This window comes from Pteropus alecto, unplaced genomic scaffold (genome assembly GCF_000325575.1).
Source record: "Pteropus alecto unplaced genomic scaffold, ASM32557v1 scaffold21, whole genome shotgun sequence".
Lineage (NCBI taxonomy): Eukaryota > Metazoa > Chordata > Mammalia > Chiroptera > Pteropodidae > Pteropus > Pteropus alecto.
Genome location: NW_006436282.1, coordinates 25,172,034 through 25,194,331, shown reverse-complemented (window position 1 = coordinate 25,194,331; position 22,298 = coordinate 25,172,034). Strand labels below are relative to the sequence as shown.

Sequence of the window (22,298 nt, the reverse complement as noted above, 5' to 3'; positions counted from 1 at the left end):
TCCCCCCAGCGCTTCCTCGGGCTCCTGCTCAGCCTCAGATGCAGCTTAATCACCGCTCCTTCAGAGGGGTCCTCCAGATTCCCCCTGTTCAGATCAGGTCCTCCCGTTGTTCTGCCTTACCCCATGCCCTTTTTTGTCTTTATAAGTTAGCTCGTGAGTGTGCGTTTAGTGTGTTTCTCCTCCTAGATTCAAAGCTCAGGAGGGCAGGGACCACCAACCATATCCTCAGTGCCCAAGGGAGAGGGCATCCCGGAAATGGTTGGCAGATGAATGTCTCACTGTCTACTGTGTCAGGTTGGAGTTTTCCAACCTTCTCATCGATTTCTCTCTCTCTCTCCCGGCCTCCATCCGCAGTCCGGACTCCGGTGGAGCCCGGCGGAGCGGACCTGGCGGGGAACTCTGCATCCACGGCCGGAGCCCCAGACCCCGCCGCCGCCACCGCCGCCGCCGCTGTCCATCATCCCTGGTACCGGCAATGGCCTTTGTATCGCCCGACGCACTTGTGACTGACTTGGATACGGAATATTAAGAACTCACTCGCATCCGTCCCCATCCCACTCGGGCCGGGAGTAACCACCTCGGCTCATTTGGGCTTAACTGCTGCTTCTCGACTCTCTTCGACTTTGGGGGCACCATGGACCAAAGTGGGATGGAGATTCCTGTGACCCTCATCATTAAAGCACCGAATCAGAAATACAGTGACCAGACTATTAGCTGCTTCTTGAACTGGACCGTGGGGAAACTAAAAATGCATCTGTCTAACGTGTACCCTAGCAAACCAGTAAGTGTCTAAAAAGCTGGGCGCAGCTGCCCTGGCCTGCAGCTTTTCGTGCCCTGTACTCAACTTCTTGCTCATCCCCTCCCCTCTTGAATCAAATAGGTCTCTCTTGGTAGACTGCGAAATATTTTGAGTTCCGAGGTTGTGCGTGTCTCTTGAGCATCTGAATCCAGATGAGGTTCAGTTAATTAGTAAGAGTACACAGAAATATCAAGGGACATAAGAATTGGCAGGCATAAAAAACAATTTTCCTTGGACTCAAAGTCACCAACTTAATATGGGATGACAAAAAAAAAAAAATGTAAGAAAGCTCCTATTACTCGTTAGGCTAAAATTCCTTTTGATTTTCAATACCAGTGCTCACTGTTGAAGAGCTTTTTTTTTTTCTTGGAACTGAGTCTGTGACTCATAAAAATTACACTTTCAAGACTATTATATATGTTTTAAGAAGCAAAGAGTTGTAAGTTTTAGATTTCCTTCTGCTTCTCCCTCCACTTTTCTCCTGTAGAGGACACAGAGAAGTTTCTCTAATTTGGAAGAGAACAGCCCTTGCACCACCCACCATTTGGTGCGTCTTTTTATTCCTTTCATGTGGCCATTCGTAAATCGGTGGCAGTGTTTTCCATTCTAAATCACATCAGAATATTGCAGAAATAAAATATAAAAAGTAAAGCTCCATCTGTCCCCAGGGTTAGATTTAAAAGGACATCATTGTTAAGAAGTATCAAAATAATTTAGAAAAGTAATGTTATATAGAGTATATGAAAGTGAAACTTTCACATTCTCCATTGTATAAAATTTTCATTCCTGAGTAAGCAGTGCTCAGTGATTACTAAACCTTTTGTTTAACGAAGAGGGTAGATTTTGGGTGGGAAATATTTTTGGCGTTAGGCAAATTTAAGCCGGCAGCAAGGATCTTTTGGAAGGCAGCTATGCTTTCTAAGCTTTACTTAACACTTGTTTTATGCATATAGTAAGAAGGCATTTGATTTGTATTAAGATATTGATGATTTGGCACTGTTTCAGTGTTACAGTATTAAGTTTAGAGAGTTTAGACTTACTAGAATAACTACAGGAATGTGGCAGTTATTGCAAAAACAGGAGGCTTTGAAAAACAATTCTTAGTTGGCATAGCTGTATTTGTCAGGACCTTGTGAGAAATATTTTTAGTAGGAGAAATAACGCTAAAGTGTTTAAGTACTTGAAACAAACTAGCTGGAACTGTCATTTATTTGAACCTTTTGTTCGAAAGTTAAAATTTACAGAGAGGATGACAATTTGTTTTAAAAATTTCTGCTTTACAAAAGATTTCCTATTGCATATGATTCATTTTGCACATTTTCCAACTGGCAAAATAGCTTTTCAGAATAGTTCGAATTTAAAGTCATAGCCTTCCCATAGTACTGTTCATAACATAGCCCAAACACCATTCCTAAGTACGTATCTAAGTATATATGCTCAAGTATGTACTTATGCGAGGATCTTTATAATATGATTAAGCCAGGACGGACTTTGTTTACACTGTGATAGACCAAAAGTTATCACTTCTAAAACTCTCTTTTTAAAAAAGTATCTGAGAGAGCAGTATAAAACTGATCTCTAGTAGAGGGCTGTCGTTGCCCATGTGGAGCAGTCAGCTGCCCGAGCCAGATATGTTGCAAACTTCTTTACACCCCACTCCCTCCAACCCGCCTGCTTCTTGTGCACATGAGATGCTTTGGGAGGCTGTGCAAATAATATGCAGCCTGTTAATTACCTAACCTTGTGGCAAACTTGACTTTTCTCCTCCAGCAAGTCTTCTCCATGCGAATTGTAATAACCGAAGTTTATTTCTCTGTTAATGACAGTGGATGACTTGGGGGTGGGGCACATATTTATTTTCACAGAACTTCACTGAAAACTTTGTGAAGTTTTCTTACATTCTAACTCATTTATCATGCGAGAATTGATTTGAAGTATCGCAGTTGTTGAACGGACACTAATGATACCTCAAGGCCATAGTAATCCTCGATATAGGAGTTAGAGTCCTAAAAGTCTTCTTTGTAAGGTTGTTATGTAGAACAGAGAACATTGTGCAGTATAAGCTATATTACACTACTAACAATACATTATAAGGGAATTTAGGTTCTTAGGGCCACCCACAGCATCTCAGGTGCTGTTTCATTGTTGAACAGAGGTCACGTCTCAGGCCCAATTCCGTGCACATCTTCCCAGTGCCTTGCAGAAGTGCTTGTCCCCCGGTAAGAAGTAGGCAACTTGATGGCTCTGGTTAGCACTGCTCTTAATTGGGTCTGATGGTTCAGGGCTGGATGGAGGGCCTTGGTTCCTGTGGGCAATGGCTTCTAGGAAAATAAATGGGACCTACTGGAGGGAGAAGAATGGAATTTGAAGTTGTCCTTTTAGTATCTCTACAAGGATCGGTCACATGTCTGCGTACTGTTAATGGGATTCTACAGCAGTGTGTAAAACCTTAAGATTCTGGCTTTATGGTCAGACAGTGACTTAATCACAGAGACTCTCTAGATGAATATTTTAAATTTAACTCCCCCTCCTTCAATAAACCCACAACAAATATGTCCCCTGCCAAGCACACTTTCTTGGGCTTCATTTTTTTATTTAATTAGATTTTATTGACCTGGCATTTGAATATCTGATGCTAAGCATGAAGGTGGTGGTAAGAGTCCTTTGCTCTTAAGCTCAGGCCTAGCGGGCGGGCAGGGCTGGGGGGTGAGGGGAGGGCGGGGACACAGACATTAAGTAAATAGCTAATATTATAGGAATAGACTAGTGTCGTACAAGAGGAATGTACCGAGTGCTGTAGGAGCCCAGGGAAGGGATGGGCAACTCGAGTCCAGGAGTAAGGAATGTGTAGCTGCTTTGAGAACAGGTTCGCCGGGACATTTTTCTTAGAGTTGATAACAGTTTTAAGCAGACAAGATAAGAGCTTCTTTTTTCTTTTTTTTTAAAAACTATTCTCTCAGAGCTAACATTGCATTGGTGATTCTCAATGCTTTTTAATATAGCAATTTAATAATATGTATTATGTAAAAAGATTATATATAGATTCATAATGGGCTACGAAAGGGAAGTTGATTTCCACTTAGGAAGTAAAGCAGTGCCATATTTTTGTAGAAGTTTACAGTCATCATTACAAACCTCAGAATTGAGCTCTTTGGGGGGTTTTGTTTAACTTTGAATGGTATTGTCGGTTGAGGACTTGGTTTAGAAACTGGGAAGTGCACCACTTCATGCTGATAGTGTATGTAGAGAATTGTGAATCATATGCTAATGTGACATTTGCCATCACTTCGTGACTTTCGATTTTCAGATCCCGAAATTGGCCTGTAGTTTGAAATAGTTCTGAACTTTCAGTAATTGCTGCTAGGGAGTGAAGCTACTTATGAAGACCATTTTTACTTGAGTAGTCTCAGACTTTGATTTAGTTTAGACTTATTTACTAGAGATGTAAATATCAAAAAAAAAAGGTTGAATTTAATGGACTAGAGAAAACTTAAAAAATAAGAATCTCTAAATCCAAATTTTTCTTACTGTTTTCATACACATATTAACTAAGATGGACCTGGCTCACCCTGAATTCAGTTTTGAATGCAAACCTGGAGCTTGTATGTCTTGGCTCCCCATTTGTCAGTGTTGAGGTCAAATGCCTTGACCGTAGCCCTCAGTTCTGGGTAGATTTTCTCTGTCCTGGTGCCTGATACTGTTAAACCAACGAGGCAATTTCATTACTCATTGCATCCAGTTCTCTTGCTCAGTTAGGGAGTTCGTGCTGCTTTTTCAAATTGTTCCTTTGCTTTGAGATTCTGTTAGAATTAAAGAAATAGGAATAGAATCAGTCGTGTAAGTTCTGTTCTGAAAATATAACATTCTGTAACCTAATTGCCAAAGTTCAGATGGATGTCTTAACTTTCATTATCAGTGGAAATAGCTTGTGTAATATAATTTGAGGCTAATGTCTCTCATTTTTGTAATTACCCTTTACCTTATTCAGCAGATCATTTTAAAAACTTGCTTGCTTAACCACCTCAGAACTGTTGATTCATACACATTAAAAAAATGTTTTATAAGACTACTGTCTTACAACATTTTAGTACTTATATTTAAGAGGGTTTCATCTCACAGTAGTATAGTTCAAATTTTTAAAACTCTTTTTGAATAGAGGATATTATTAAATTGAGTGTGAAGGTTGATGAAAGTTTTGAATGAATGCTGATGAAAATTTATTTAACTCTTTGTAGCCTTTTCCTAATGCTTTTTTTTTGGGAAAATAACAGTACTTTGAAGGTAATGTTTTATTTAATCATGCTTCAATGCTTTTTTAAAATAAGCTTTTACCAGAACTTTTACTTTAAATTTCTCTCCTTTACATAATAAGTACTGATCAGATAATCTCAACTGTTTTTATTTAACTATTATGTTTACACAACTAAATAATATTTAACTATTATTTAACTATTTATATTAACTTATATTTTACACTGCCATTTACTGAGTGGTTGCTATGTGTACCAGGCATTCTACTGAGCACTTTATATGTATTATCACATTTATTCCTCATAGACATCTTATGATGTTAGTTTTATTAATAAGTTCATAGAACACTGTATAGTAGAATTGGAATTTGTCAGACTTGCAAGCCTCAGCTCTTAACCATTACAATCAACATTATATATGATGGTTATATCTAAAAAGATTAAGAAAGGCCTTGAGGAACTTGGCCATCTCAGTTGTTTACTTGCAGATTAAAAGAACTATAAAAAAAGGTGTATATGTTTAGGTGGTGTGTCATCTAAAGGCTACAGATGGATAGCATAGCCTTAATACTGTTCTAATGCACATCAGCTCAGTGTGTGGTTATTTCTGTTATTTTGATAAATTATAGGGAAGATATAAATTATAGGGAAACATAATATCTTGAGGCCTCAGAGTACTTTGCCTTGCCTTATCTTCATATCCCTGCTTGTTCGTGTGAACCATAGCAGTCATGTATTTTGGCATTCTCTGTTGTACATATATCTGATTTCTGAATGGCCTGTGAGTGGAAACAGCTAAGCGGGAAATGCTCCTTTGAAGTTCTAGGGGAAATTCTTCCTTATGCTCTGTATGCTGCTTTTGCTCACTGTTATTGCAAGGAGATAAGGGATAGAGGCATTTGAGTATTCTGCACTTCCATTTACAGTGTTTCTGAATCCTGGGGCTTTAGGTTGGTGAATTAGTGGGAGTGCGAGATATGTTCCAGTAAAATTCACAGAATTCATTTCTTGCAGAAAGTACCTCTTGGGAACCAGCTCTTTAAAGCTATTTGACACTAGTGACAACTCTGTAAGTACAGAAATGTTAATAGTCGCTACTTTCAAAGGACTTGGGTTATAGGTCTTTGAACTAACATGAGTTATTGGTTTACATTGAAGTTGAATATACTAAGAACATGATTTTTTAAGCCATATATAATTATGAGAGGCCCATTTAGGCCTTCACATAAAAAAATCTAATCTTTTGTTACCTACTCTATAACTTCTAAAAATATGAAGTAGTGTTGGCTTTGTAAAACTCATCTGTTAGACTCGTGAATATTTTAAATGCTGTAGGGATGCATAGCATTTTATGTTTTTGATATCCGATTAAATGTTGAAAAGTCAGACACTTTAGATAATATATGGAAACCTTTTAAAAAGAAAAATATCTTTCCCCAGTTTCAGATTTATTTTTGCACATTATACCAGCAGGTGAGATTTCTTCACTTTGGTTTTTAAGAATGTCTGTTTAGTGGGTAGCAGAATTTGGGGGCCAGCTGGTTAACCAGCTGTTCATTTGGAGTGGTAGGGTTCTGTCTCTGGGCTACTCTGCACCATCAGGATGTCCCCAGCTTGGTGAGTTAGCTGCCTCTGCTCTGCCGGACATCACCAGACTTTGTCTAGGATGGAATAGTGGGGGTGTGGAAGTAGCATACCTGGTAGGATTTGTTGGGTGTGAGCAAAGAGAAGAATGGTTGCAGAGTTCTCGGACATGGTCAAGTATATTTATATGTTAATATTAACAGTAGGAACTTTTAACTGACAATTTAATTTGTATTTTATTTTAGCTTTACCAATCCTGAGTCTTCTCAATTCTTGTATTTAAAGGATGCCGTGTAATTTTTTTTGCCAAAAAATATCTTGACAATTTATTATTATTATTTTTATTGTTATTTTTAAAATTAATGAATTTTTTTATGGTGACATTGGTTAACGAAATCCAATATTTCAGCTGTACACTTTAACAGTAAGGCATATATATATATATTTACATTGTGTGTTCATGTAATTTTTTTTTTTGAAGAGAAAAATGAACTTTTATTGTGTTAAGCTACTAAGATCTTGGGGTTTGTTGGAGCAACTAGCATTACTTACCCTAACTAATACAGAAATGGATTTTCAAGCAAGGTAAAAGATACCGTTGCTAGCAAGTATGGATAAATTAAAATTGTGTCACTTTTACAAGTTAAATCTAGCTTGAATAGATATCTCAAAATCTATACTTTCCCTAATAATTATAATACAAAAAAACTAGTACTTATAATCCAAAATAACTAGTTGAAAATTTAGTTGATTATTAAATATTTAATTTCCAGATATTTAAATTAAATTCATTCATGTATAAACCGAAGAGGCAAATTTTTTAGTGACATAGAAACATTTTTAATTATTCTTATCTAATTTGCGCACATGAAAAATTTTTTTTCTGTTTTCAACCACAGTAAAATTAAAGAATTCCTTTTCCTTTTAAAACTTATACTTATCTGAAGGCATTTGAATATTTAATTTAAAGCAACAATTTCTTTATTGAGATATAATTCACATACTATAAAATTTGTACTTTAACAACTCAGTAGATTTCAGTAGTTCACAGAGTTGTGCAGTAATTACCCCTGTTGAATGCCGGAACATTTTTACTGCCCCAGAGTGAAACCCCGTACCCACAAGCACTCATTCTCTATTCCCCTGGTCTGTGGTGACCACAAATCTACTTTTTGTCTCTATGGATTTGCCTATTTTGTAAATTTCATGCCAATGGAAATATAGTATAACTGGCCTTTTGTGTCTGGCTCCTTTTACTTAGTATAATGTTCGCAAGGTTCATCCATGTCGTAACATGCATCAATTCTTCATTACTTTTTATGGCTGAATAATATTCGGTGGCATGCAGTTATCACGTTTGTCCATTAATCAAGTGATAAGACATTTGGTTATTTCCACTTTTTGGAATTATGAATAATGCACCAATGAACATTCTCGAACATATGTTTTCACTTCTCTTTGGTGTATACCTAGGAATGGAATTGAGTTTATACTGAGTCCTATGCTAACTCTATGTTTAAGTTTCCAAGGAACAGCCAAACTTTTCTACAAAGACTTTTCCATTTTACATTCCTACCAGTAACGTATAAAGGTTCCAACTTCTCCATATCTTTGTCCAAACTTGTTTTTGTTTCATGTATTTTTTGGGGGGGGTACCATGTTATTTTGTTACATTATTGTATTCTGCTTTTTTGAAAATTGATTTTCCCATTCCATTGAAAGATAAAAGTTTATTTGAGGTTGACTACTAATTTAGAGAAAAGTTAATACTATGACACTAACACGTGATTGCTCCTTCACAGTAATCCGCTAATATTGGTACCATATGTAGAAATGAACCAGATGAATTTAGCACCAGCAAGTGTTTTAAGTTAGTATTGTGATATGATTCATAGACTAAATATTTCATTTTCATTCTTAATGATCACATGCAAAATAACTGATACAGTGAATTTCAGATGAGCTGTCTTCCAAATTTTCGTAACATTTTGGACTCATAATACTTCATTTAATCCATTGGCATTTACCCTCTACTCTGTCAGGCACTGTGCTTGGCTCTGGGAACAGTGATGAACTAGACAGATGTGGACCTTTTGTTCTTGGCACTCGTATTCCACTTACGGAAACAAGCATGTGAACATAATCACAGATTGTGGTTTGGTTATGGAGGAGACCAACAGGATATGTGAAAGAGAATGCTCCAAGTTCGTAAATCAAGGAAGACCTCTCTGAGGAGGAGATTTTAAAGCTAAGACCTAAAAGATGATTAAGAGCTCGCCATACAAGAGCTGGGAGAGAATACTGCAGGTAGGGTGTTGGAGCTGGGAAAGAGCTTGGCTTATGCAGAGGTCTAAGTGAATGCCACTTTGGCTAGTGAGTGAGGAGGAAAGAATACCGTCAGAGGGGACAGGAACCAGGTCCACTGGGACCATCTGGCTGTGGTAGGGAATTAGAATTAAATCCAGTGTGGTGGGAATCCATCAGAGTGACAGGATTGATTTACAGTTTTGAAAGATCACTCTGGCTACTGATGTGGAATGGAAGTGTGAAGACCAGCGAAGAAACTGTTGCGGAAGCTCAGGCAAGAGATGATGGTTTAGATTAGGGTAATGACAGTGGAGATGGAAAGAAATGGACAGATCTCAGAGGGACTTTTGGAAATAGGATTTGCTTCTGGTTAGCTATGGGAGGCAAATGGACTTCTTTTTTTTACCAACATGAAAATCTTTTACTCTCTGAGTAGAGGAGGTAAAATTAATTAAAAGCTTTCCTTTTGTTATTTTTGTCATTTTAAACAGACTTGAAAATAGTTCTAATGTTGATTAGGGCTTTCTTTTTAGTCATTAAAGGTGATAGGCATCGCAGCTTTAACCAAACCTTTTTAGCAATGTCCTAATCGCGTTTCTATGCATAATGAACATACATAGTCTGCTGTTAGTCTTAAGACTTTTCAGTACTGTCACATAATCTCTCGTTGGATCCTCATGAAATTGCATGATGTCGGAGTAGGTATCAGAAATTAGCATCGAAGGCTCATGAAATGTTTACTAGGTGTTGTGCTCTATTCTGAGAGGTTTAGTGGGATATATGTAAGGACATTTTCATTTCTGTGGAATAGATACTATTTACAGATAAGAAAAGTGAAGGACAGGGTGGTGGTCGTGGGATCTCGTACAAGTTTCTTAGCATTCTTCATCTGTCTGTGCCAATATATTTGTCTGTAAGTCCAGCTCCTCCACACAAGTCCATTTCTTCTTAACTACTCAAGGACATCGCTCTTGAAATTCTGTTCTTCTCTCCTCTATCATCAGTTTTTTTCCCCCTTCTACTGGATTATTCCTTTTGGCATACAAACATACTAAGTCTCTATTTTTAGTAAAACAAAAACATAGAAGTAAAACAAACAAGACCCTCTTTTAATTCCACTTCCCTTCTAGCTATTGCTGTTTCTTTCTTTGTCCTTAGTGCAAAACTCCTTATAAATTGTATATAGTCACTGTCTCCTTTTCGCTAATATCCATTCCAACTAAGTTTTTACCTTATTGCTCTACCAAGATTGTTTTTATCAAGATCACTAGTGATGTCTAAGTTGCAGGATACTTTGAGGAAATACCGAAATAAATAGTATGAAAGGTCACTGTAATAACAAAGGCCTAGAAATGCTCAAATATCCATTAATAAACTGTAGTACTTCTGTATAATGGGGCATTATGCACCTGTCAAAAGAATGGGGAAGATGCCTTAGTACTGCTAAGGCGTAATCTCCAGTGGGTATTAAGTGAGAGAACAAGCTACGAAAGAGTAAGTATAGTGCACGATCTTTGATGTGAGAAAAGAAGGGAAATACTGTGTGTTGATGTTCAGGTTTGTTATGTTGTTAAATGATGGAAGGGTAATTCAGAATTATGGAGGGAACACGGACAGAAACTAAAACCTCTTTGAATGTACCTTGTTTTATAATTTTTACTCTGTTGCTGTATAATTTAAAAAATTTAATAGAGGAAAGTAACACCTAAATAGTAACACAATAATTTTAGTAATTTAATGTCGAGATGGTAACATAATTACAAGAGGAATTATCTCAAGTAATTTCAAAACAGTATTTTAATTATGTATTTTTAGTGGGATATATGTAAGGACAGAAGAAAGCAATCTTAACCTTCATCCAGTACTGTTGATATTATTTTGAGATTATATATAGTGGGATAAAACATATAAGTAAGTTTGCTAATGGCATATGTTAATGTCATTAGCAGGTAAGACTTTTAAGATGAGAGAAGATAAAAATAAGAACCACTGCACTACTAATTTAAACTGGAAATATCAGTACGAATTCAGCATTTAAATTAGTTTCAAAAACACATATTTTCTACCTGTATTAATAAAGAATCTTAGAAATAATGACAAGTAATAGTAAAGTTCTCAAGTACTCTTAGATCCCAGATTTTGGTTTTTAGATACCATTTCCCATTAAAAGGAATCAAGGCCCCCAGAGCAATGGCTGATAAATGTGGGCAGAAAATGTGGCAAATAGACCAGAGGCATTTTGTGCCTGAAAGCAAGGGAGCTATTTGAGACTACAGAGGTCATGTCAAAATGACATAGGAGCCAACTCGAAGGGACACCTACTGACCAAAAATGATACAGTTTGAGGTCTGAGAAAAAAATGGCAGTGCATTGAAAAACATAAAATTCCACAAGCTCATAATGATATTTAAACCAAAACCCTTGATCTTTGGTACCTAAGGACCCCTAAACCACAGTACGACATTTTCTATTATGATTGTTTTTAATATAAGACCATTTTTTAATGAGCCATGCTGCATATATATAGTCTATATAAAAATTGTTATAGTTTTGCTTGAATTTGGCTTAATTAACAGTTGTCGATACAGCTTCTATTTAATTGTTTTAACAGACTTCAAGGAACATTTGCCTGTTTCTCAGTTATGAAATAGGAGGTCTTATGGGGACTATACATAAATGCTTTAATTTTAGATATTTTAATGCTAGCAATGGGAGCATTCAGCAGATTTATCATAAGTGCAAAACAGAGCAGAGATAACCAGAACGTAGTTCTTACTTTTGGTTGCATGTAGAGATGGCAACTGAATCTCTATACTTGACTCGATTTTTCTTTAGTCTTGTGATTTTGAAAAATGTGCAAAGGTATTCGTGAGAGTGGCAGGAACAATAAAAACTAGAATAGTTACCTAAAGCTGTAACTAAATCCAACTGGCTCTTGAATTAAAGCCAATAACTTGTTCTGCATGATGTTAATAAAGGAGAAACTAAATCTTACGTTAAATTAAATCTTACATTAATTAAAAAAACTGACAAAATGATGCAAAATAACTCTGGTGAGCTTGAAATTTTATCCCATATTAATAGAAGGCCAGCCACCTTCTCATTGATAGCCTCAAGAGTTTTAATAATAGTCACACATGCATTGCATCATGGCCGAAAAGACAAATTTCCAATTTACTTTTTTTCTGTTTTTAAAGAAAATAAATATGCTACCCTTTGCTGACCTCATACGTGTTAAGTGGAATTTGGAAAAATAAAATTTTTAAATTATGTCAGTTTTCTGTTTATTTGTGCCTAAAGAGAGTTTACTTTACTCATATTTAGGCATGTTATTCCCGGCCTTCATTTTGTATGGTTAGAAAAAGTTGAATTCTTTTCTTTGTCCCATTTCTTAGTTGACGAAGGATCAGAGATTGGTGTATTCGGGCAGACTGCTTCCCGATCATCTGCAGCTGAAAGACATTCTCAGAAAAGTAAGCAGATCTCTACACGACTCGATTCCAGACACAGAGTGAGACGAGCTATGCTGTGAAATTTTATCCATCTCCACCAGTTCAGTTTTAGATTCTTAAAATGAACCCTTTTGGGTGGCCCAGCAGGTAACGTGAACCAGAAAGTGAAGAATGTAATGAGAGATTCTGATTAGTTTAGGTAGCAGTTTTGTATATCTGTCTGAAAGCTAAACCTGAAATAGGATTATATATTTGTGTTCAGATCATTGTCATCTTGTATAAGAAAACATTATCGATTTGTCAGTGGTATAGGTGTTCAGGCAGTGGTAAAGGGTTTTCATTGATAACAGTCTCCTCTCTTATATCCCCTTTGACCAAACTGCAGGACATTTTAATACAAGTTGCTTGGGTTAGGAGTTTAATTTTAGGGCAAGAAATAAAAGAAAGCTTGACTGGCCTATCAGTTAGAGAACTTTGAATGCTGGCACTTCAAGCTAAAATGTATTTCAATATCGGTTTTTGACAGTCAGCCTGAATGTTTTTTAAAGGGCAGCTTTTAGCTCATGTTCATTTTTGGAATTTATAATTTTTAGAACTTTTCTGCGTTTGAGGTACTGTTTTTTGTTTGTGAATGTAGCCAGAGTGAATAGATAGCTTTTATTTTTTGCCTTAGATCGTTAACTTAATTCCTAATGTTGTTCTGGATATCCCTGATCTGATTAGATCTATATCCTCTCCTGTATGTTTATGATCACCTGTGGGAAACTTTAAAACATCTTATACTGGTATACTCCTTCTGTTCAGATAGTTGACATTTTAGCTTTGCTGGCATGACTTCTTGCTGTCATTTTCATTTTAATCATGTAGTTTCAGGTTGCCAAAGTGGTTTAATAACCTCTTTCTCTTAAAAATAGTGGTATTCACACCAGATATTCCCTTCTTCCCTTTCTTTTTAATAGACTTTATTTTTTAGTGCATTTTAGGTTCACAGCAAAATTGTGTGGAAGGTACAGAGATTTCACATATATTTCCTGCCTCCACACATGCACGGTGTCCCCCACTAACAACATTACATATCAGAGAGGTGCATTTGTTACAGCTGGTGAACCTACATTGACACATCATTGTCACCTAAAGCTCGTAGTTTACATTAGGGTTCGCTCTTGTACATTCTGTGGGTTTGGACAAATATATAATGACACAGATACACCATTATAGTATCATACAGAATAGTTTCACTACCCTAAAAATCCTGTGCTTTTCCCCTGCTTTTATGCTTATATGCTCTTCGGAATAGAGAATTATTATTTTAGCTGAAGGATAGCTAGAGTCTACACACGGGTCCTTTTAAAAAGGTTTTTGTTACCAGAAATGGGTTCTGACCAGAAGACTTAGAATAAAAATGCTCCAATCAAAAGACTGTTGTGCTCCTTATATAAAAACATTTGAATAATATGTTTAAACTTTGAATAGACCTTGAACCGTTTTTGTTAAGGTCGATATACCCCTCCTTTTTTCAATTAAAAGCTGCCATTAGCTTTACCTGTTTAGTAATAAAATGTTTTACAGAAACAGTCCCCAAAGGTGAATGAATACTGTGAATTAATTGTGATGAATATGACCTTTGAAACTAGGTTACTAAGAGTAAGCATTTTATGCTTGGTTGCTATTTAATGTTCTATATTCCGAGCTCAGGGGACATTGTAAATCAGGTGTGCCTTCTACCTGCCTGCTAGGCACATCTCTGGGAATGCCTTTTCTTAGCATTCTAACCCCCCATTAATGCCTTTCCCCAAACTCCTAAAGCAGTTGTGGCTTGTGCGTCTCGGCTTTGTGCAGAAGACGTATGTCTCTAACTGTGCTCTCATGTGCTAGTCTGATCTTCTAACGATGTCATGAACCTCTCTCAGGCAGGGGCCGACTCTTGCTCTTTCTGGAATTCACCTCAGAGTTAAGCACAATTTTAGATTTATGGTAGGCAGTTGACAAATTCTTACTTTAGTAGCTTTGTTTCTCTTTCTCACAACTGGGCATCTTTATTTTTCTTCCTGCTCTCTTTTCTTTATCACCTGTTTTTTTCTTTTCTTTTTTAAAAATTGCTGAGCTACCTGTGTTCTTCTCTGCCATTCTTTATTCTCTTTCCTTTCACCATCTTATTTACTTGCTTCATGCCTAAGTATAAATATATTCATGAAATCACTAAACTAAAATGCCAGTTCTATGTTATTAGACTATTTTGCTTCAGTCGTAGTTGTAGGTTTATGGAAACACTTAGAATATTAAAGAATATAGTTCAAATATATGCCTTATATAAATATAAGTGTGGTAGGTAAAATCAGTTTTTGACTTAAAAAATAAGTGATGTGTCATCTTGATAAAATTAAGGCAAATGAGATTATGGCGAAGTTGTGTTTATTATAACTACAAAGTCTTAAGTAATGGAAATAGTTTCACTACTTGTAGTTAGTACTAAGCTTCAATGTGACAGTTACGGTTCTGATATGAAGTTGCTAGATGTTTTTATATTGAAATAATCACATTGACTTGAAGCAGTGTTTGCTTCAAGACTCCTTAGTATACAAAGTAATCATTTTTCATATAACAATTACTGAGTATTTAGGCCATTTACCAAACATGGAGAAAATATCAAACTCAAAAGGGCCCCAAATTCTAAAATGGTAAATTTACCGTCAAATGACAGTTCATTACTAATAAAATTAAATATTTCACCTTAGATACTAACTTTTTAAACTGTACATTTTCCAATACTACCCTTTAAATGTACTCTTCTTTAATTTTAGCAAGATGAGTATCATATGGTTCATCTAGTATGTACTTCTCGGACTCCTCCCAGTTCTCCAGAATCCAGCAGCGGTAGAGATGGTCATGAAGCATTGGCATCCAGCAGCAATTCTGTGAGTCATTTTGGGAGGAGTAAACATTGAAGTTTTCCGATTATCTTTTTTTGCCTCTGAAAACTAAGTGAAAAACAGAACAATTGGAGCTTTTAGGTTGTAAGATTGTGTTTTGAACAGCTTGAGTAAGGCATTTAAACTTTGTTTTTAGAGATCCAGTATACAGTGTTATCCCATGAAGCCTGTTCCCCATGAGTAATAATTTGCCGTAGGGTAGGTCAGGAATAGATCCAATTTTCAGGGGTGTAATTACTGAAATACTTAGAAAACAGATTTATGATGTAGTTATATAACATGAACTCTTATAGCCGGTAAAGTTTCAGAAATATTTAAGGTGTTTAATATAGTACATTTTATTCAAAGTGGGTTAAATTATTAAAATTTTAAGTATGCTAAGTCTTCTTGAAGTAGATTGCTTGGTCAGGAATTTTTTTTTTTTTAAGTAACAGGATTTGGGCATACATTCCAACCACAGGAGAAGTTACCTACGCAGCTCTTTCCGACTCTGGTGTTCATTTCTCCCTACTTATTTTTTTCATTTACCTAAAATTGTTTGGAAATTTTTCTTGCTAGTTGAACTTTTCAACTTAGACATACTCTACGCATTTTAAAGACACTGTCCAAAATCCTTTTATGTTGAAATTATTTTTAGTTTCCCATAAAAGCTTTATATGGTACCTTAGGAGTTAAGACAAAAGAATTGGATAAGTGGAAGCTTGCTTTAAACTTCCCTACTTGTCAAGAATCTAACCAAAACTTGAAGGAGAGGGATGAGTGGCAGAGGTGATAGCTAGCTGAAGGATTTTCCAATAGATACTAGTTAACTGCTTTTTGAAGAACTAGATCCTCTAGTTGCTATATTTAATTAGTATGGCCTCCATGGTAAGTATTCTCTAATAACAGTCATGGGAATTTAGCTTACATTAAACTGCAGTATGTTTTGTCTATGAACCCAAGGGTCTTGATAAGCTTCCTACCTTGCATAAGAAGGGACAACATCGGCATCAGCCTAAAGTTCTGTATTTAGTCTTTGGACAGTTATGTTACTCTAGTTTTTGTTTAGAAAGAATCCTCTGACTTGTGGTTCTTCAGCCATGATTTCATATCACTAGTATATCTAGATTTTTTGAGGCATCTTATGAAAATCTAAAAAGTTTCAAAGGAAAATTAAGTCGAATTCCCCTTAATTTTTTATGGCTGAGAAATTTCAGTGAGATTGAAAAATGTCTTAAAAATCTAGTCATGAAAGAGTTACCTAATAAGATCAGAGATCATTAGTTTTAGAGAAATTAGGCTGTGCTACCCAATGGCTAGGCCTTTGTTTTAACCACCTTTCTCATGTCCTTTTAAGGAGAAATTTGCCCCAAAAAGAACCTTTCCCAGTTTATTACCCTAAGAATCAGACTCCCTAGTAACATATTTAGTATCCGTTTTGTATGGAGTAACACCTTGAAGAAAGCTTTTGTTTCTTTCGCAAAGCCCAGTGTCCCTGGGGCCTTTCCCACACAGGATTTAGGGAGGTATTCAAGCTGGAAGTCCTCCTGTCCATGAGAAGGTCTACAGGGAGAATACAATTTAACATACCTGGAGGGTGTTCAGATTATACTGTCCCTTGCTGTTTAAAGTGCAGGAACTATAATTTATATAAAATGTAATTGTTTTTAAAATTTATACAAGACACTTGACAGACTCTTTCCAAAGAGCAGCAAGTTAAGGTGGTCTTCAGGGGGTTGTGCTGTTTCAGGTTGCTGAATCTGTGAGTTCCCAGCATCATCGGAGTGTGAGAATTTTAAAATCCTGATTGGCATCTTGTTCATTTTTTTTTTAAAAAAACAGTATTTGTTGGTGGTTTCTATAAATTAACAGAAGTTTAGAATTGAAAGGAATCTCGAATATGTAGTTCTATCTTATTTTTTGTAGGAAAGTGAGACTCAGAGGTTAAGTGAAATGTTAAGGTTATGTTCCTTGTTCATGTCAGAGGTAACACCAGATTCTGGATCCTCTGACTCCTAGCGTGTTCCTCACTATTTCAAACCAGTGTGTTACTAATAGCATGTTATACGGTACCTGACACATAGTAAGTGTTTAAATGACACAGGAATTAGTACCGTCATTGAGCACTTCCTATGTTTTAGGCCTGTGGAAAGAGCTGTGCGTGTGTTAATTTAATCCATAATTTTGTATGCTTTAATTTCATATACAATTATTTCATTACTTAGCCTTTTCTGGTTGAGAAATGAACTGTTGTATAATTAAGGTCTACTTATCTGGGTACAAGATTCAAATTAGTTAATTTCCAAAAAAAAATTCACTCTTTGCAGAGGGATTTCATAAATACAGTTTTAGCAATGTGTCTGTAATCTCACAGTTATAATGAATTAAATCTCCTTGAAAAAAATATCCATTTCTGTTTGCAGAGTTCAGATCAGTCAGGATCAACAACTCCATCACCCAGTCAAGAAACCTTACCATTAGCTACCAGTTCTTCCTCAGAAGGACTGAGGCAACGCACCCTTCCACAGGCACAAACTGACCCAGCACAGAGTCATCGGTTCCCATATGTAATGCAAGGGTGAGTGAAAGGGCGAGTGGTAGCTGCGGGCCACTTATGATCTGTCACTCGTGACTTTCATGCTAGCCCTGTGCGGTAATCAAAGTACATTCGAAGTTTACTCATATATCTGGTTATGAATTTCGAGAATGAGAAGGTCGAGTAGGATAGTGCTTTTGAAAGCTGGTCATACATCGAAATTATCTAGGGCAGTATTTTTCGTTTTTAATGTTTGCGCTAGTCACCTGGGGATCCGGTTAAGATGCCAGCTCTGATTCACTAGGTCTGATGGGGCCTGAGATTCTGTGTTTCTGACAAGCTCCCTGAAGATGCTGATGCTGCTGATGCTCAGACCATACTTTGAATAGTAAGGATCTAGATAATTAAAAGCATTTTTTTTTTTTTTACTTTGCCTTACTATAGATCTATCCAAGTTAGTATTCTGGGGAGCAGATGGGTGAGCGGGTGTTCTTTGAAGAGAGTATGGGGCCTGGTAATCTGTTTCCTAAAAATTCCAGAAGTGCTTCTGATCTACCAGGCCTGGTAGCAACTGAGACAGAATAAAACTGTGAAGTATTATAAACAATATGCTAACTGTCGCATATTATGCAGAGCCTTTATTAGAGGACTTTACTTAAGCTTGCTATGGCTTCCTTATATTTAGCAAGTACAGTAGGCCTCTTAGGTTAGGCAGTCTCGAGGGAAATGCACCCAGCAGCCACAGTACACCTTTCAGACAGCTCAGAGGGTGGGATCTTGGAGAGTGCGGTTTGGACCTGGCTTATGTCTGAAAGTAGAGTACTTTTGGAATAAAGGAAACATGAGTAATAGGTAATGATATCGGTTTCGTGTTGCATATCATGCTGTAGGACTGCAGTGTGTGGCAGCGCTCCAGATCCACCATGGTGAGGCTGGAAGTAAGGAAATGGTTAGGCACAGAAGGGTGGTGTCAGCAGGATGACCCAGGCGCAGCCACCGATTGCCGTGCTAACAGGATGGAGAAACATTCATGTACTTTTACTCAGAATGTCAAGCTTAATTCAGTTCTCAATGTAGAAAAACAAAGCTGAGTATATATAGCAAAATACAAGAAAACGCATTTGTCTCATGGTTCTTGAATGTGAAGCTTTTCCTCTAAAAGTAAGTGTTTAGATGAAGTTGATTGTAGACTTTTATGAAGCACCTGTGAAATTATTTTTGTTTTTAGAAAATGATTACCACAAACCCAAATTTAGTTATTGGTAAAAAACAATGTTCTCAGGGTTTACATTATAAATAGTAGCTTAAAATACTTTTAATCTTCTGACAGTGATTCTTTTCCTCTCTTTTTTGCAGAGTAAGATAGTTCAGTTCTCTCAATTTGTGTGGAGTGACTTATTTGGTAGCGGTAGTGGAAAGTGAGAGTATTATGCATATAATAAACATAGAAGAATATATAACAACATATTAACAATGGTTATCTCTGGACAGCAAGGTTCTTAGCTTTCTCATTTTGTAATAAATAAAACAAAGCTTACAAGATTGCAAGCCCTGAGAATAAGACCTTAGATACTTGGGAAAAGATTAATAGTTTCTCTAAACTAGACTGTTGAGGAAATCAACAAACGTGAGAGGCAAAGACATTCACCTCTTAGCAGTATATTAAAAAATTTACAAAAATCTGAAATAGTGTTTATTTTGTCAAACGTGAGTGTTAAAATGATGAACAATAAACTCTTTAAAGATATTTGAGCTTCACTTTGGGAATCTATTACTGGATAAATAATGTGTGGTTTTAAATCAGGAAGGCAGTGTAGCTTGGTGGCTGTACAAATTCTGGAGGCAGCCTACCTTGGTTTGAGTTTTGGCTCTGTTCACTGACTAGCTTGGGCAAGACTCTTCTCTACTTTGCTTCAGTTTGCTTACGATAATAGTACTTATCATACAGAATTTGTGTATAGATTAAGAGTTACACCAACTTTGTGGTCTAAGTATTATTTTCTTAATGTTACTGATAAGGAGAAGGAGGCTTAAAAATTATGTAGCTTGCTTCAGTGGCCAGTGGCAGAACTAGAATTCAAATCTGTATCTGACTTGAAAGTTTGTATTCTTAACAGTCTTGTTGAAATGACTCATTTTGTCTGTCTTTTGTTTCATTATTTTTTTCTAGGTTGCCATTTGTATTTTGACTTCATTTGTAATAGTAATACTTGTCTCCCTCTTCCCTCTAGTCAGATCTACTGGTCAGAGTTTAAGTATTGGTGACTGAGTAAGCTAATCTGTTTGTATAAGGATGTTGTGACTTTATTCACTGAAAATTTACTTTAGAATTTGCTATAGGCTAGGCATTGAAGGCAGGAAAATGAATTATGTACTTGCCCTCATGGAAGTAGGTCAGATAGGCAGATAAATTACCATACACTGATGTGCTGTCACGGTCTTGAAAACACCATGGGAGCCTGGAGGAGGAAGTGACTGTCTCTGCTTCAAGAGCTGGGGAGGGCTTCGTAGGTGGCAACGTAGGAGTTGAGTTTAAGGGAAGTTCAGTTTTTTCAGGGAGAACAGAGCAAGTGCAGAGTGTTGAAAAAGCCCATTCTGGGAACAGAGTGGTGATTGCACACAATGGCTGCATCACTGTGTGGGTGGTGGGGAAATAAAGCTGACTTGATAGGTTTTCTGTGAAAGAATTTGTTCTTGATTGTTGAAGTTTCTAGTTCCTTTCATCTCCTCTCCCTTATCATTCTGAACTCCAAAAACATACCATGGTTATCTTTTGGGATAGCTCTCAAGCATGTGTTTGTGAATAACAGCATTTCAAGTTCTTTGTTTTGTCTTAATCTCTGTTGTAATCCATCATTTCTACGTGTTTCCATGAACTTCCCCTGCTCCCCTTTTCCGTGTTTACTTTTTATCCTATGGTTCTAACTGGTTTGGCCTATCTGAAAAGGAATAAAAGATTGCCAGGACTGTGGTCACTTGATTCCTCCCAGTATGCATATGAGCAGCTTCCTTACTGTGACTTCCCTCAGGCCAGAGGGAGAGATTGGCCTCTTACTTGGTCTTCTTTGCATAAAGAATATGACATTTTAGATGGAGACTGACATATTATGCATTCAAAACACTTACATTTTTCCTGTGTTTCTGCTATTATCTTTGGCTCTGTTTGCCAAAAACAAAAAGCAAAAAACCCCCACTTAATTTTTTTGAATTATAAAAGCAACATATGCATATTAACGAGATTAGGAAAAAGCAATAAAGGAAGGGGGAAAATTACCCCTGTCGAATCATCTAGAGACAACTGTTTGTTAACATTTCATATTTCCTTCCAGTATCCTTTTCTTTGCAAATGTTTTTAATATAATTGTAATTTTTACCATATTAACAACATGTTTTCATTTAATGTTGAAATATTAAGTGAAAATTTCAAGTTATTACATAGTTGCTCCTTATCAGTACTTTATTCCAGTGTTTTCTTGTGTTCATATGAAGTTGTTCAGGATATTTATTGTGCTGACTGCTGGAGATATAATAACAGGTACAGCCCATTCCTTGTTCTTTGAAACAGAGTCTGGCCAGAGACACAGGAGAATGAACAGGCAGTTTCTGTTTTTAGTTGTTATAAGAGGTAATACATGTGAACGGTACCGTTTTGTTTAAATGAATTGTTTTCTGTGTATTATTCCAGGGATAAACTGTGTTTAACACGTGTGTGTGTACGTGTGTGCACGCACACTGGGTGGGTATATTTAACACAAGTAGTAGCATACTTCCTATACACACTGGCCTACGTTTAATTGTTTTGCTAAATATATTAGCATTGTCCCGTTAATAAATAAGAGCTGTCCTATTCTTTATTAAATGCACATTGCATAGATTGCTATAATTTAATGAACCAGTCCCCTATTGATATATATAGAGCTCTCTCTATGTATATATAGGTTAAACAGTCAGTATTTTTGTTCATTACTTTTTAAATTAAAACAATTTTAAACATTCACAGAGTATAGAAAATATTAAAATAAACTTCCATTTACCTAACACCCAGTTTCAATAACTGTTAACAGACTCCCGTTCTTTGTCTGTTCACTCCTCACTCCTTTTTTCTTGGGCTGGAGTATTTTTAAAACAAACCTAGACATATCATTTCATCTGTAAATACTATGTATCTGTAACAGATATGATAAAGACTATAAAAAATCCTAATCACAATACCATTAGAACACTCAACAAAGTTAAAAATTCTTTAATGTTTTCTAATACTCAGTTCGTGTTCAGTTGTCTGTGATTATCTCAAATGCGTTTTTATAGTTTTGATTGAATCACTGTTCAAAATCAGTGTTCAGAGAGGCTGACATACTGCATTCGGTTGGTGTTTCTTAAGGCTCTTCTGATCAAATCCCTTCTCCTCCTCTCCAGTTTTTTTTTTTTTTTTTTTTCTTTTTGCCTTTTTTTTTTTTTTTT

At 36.3% G+C, this 22,298-nt stretch overlaps 1 protein-coding gene across 3 annotated transcripts in view; it reads left to right on the top strand.

Moving 5' to 3' along the window:
• The first annotated feature begins 314 nt into the window (after positions 1-314).
• HERPUD2 (HERPUD family member 2) overlaps positions 315-22,298 on the top strand; it is a 30,866-nt gene continuing 8,882 nt past the window's right edge. The window contains exons 1-4 of one of the 3 annotated variants that reach the window (XM_006912059.3): positions 315-781; positions 12,336-12,413; positions 15,194-15,307; positions 17,725-17,879. In XM_006912059.3, coding sequence (XP_006912121.1) covers positions 635-781; positions 12,336-12,413; positions 15,194-15,307; positions 17,725-17,879 — 494 coding nt within the window. In that variant the 5' untranslated portion in view covers positions 315-634. The other 2 variants (XM_006912060.3, XM_025046884.1) reach the window with 2 other exon arrangements.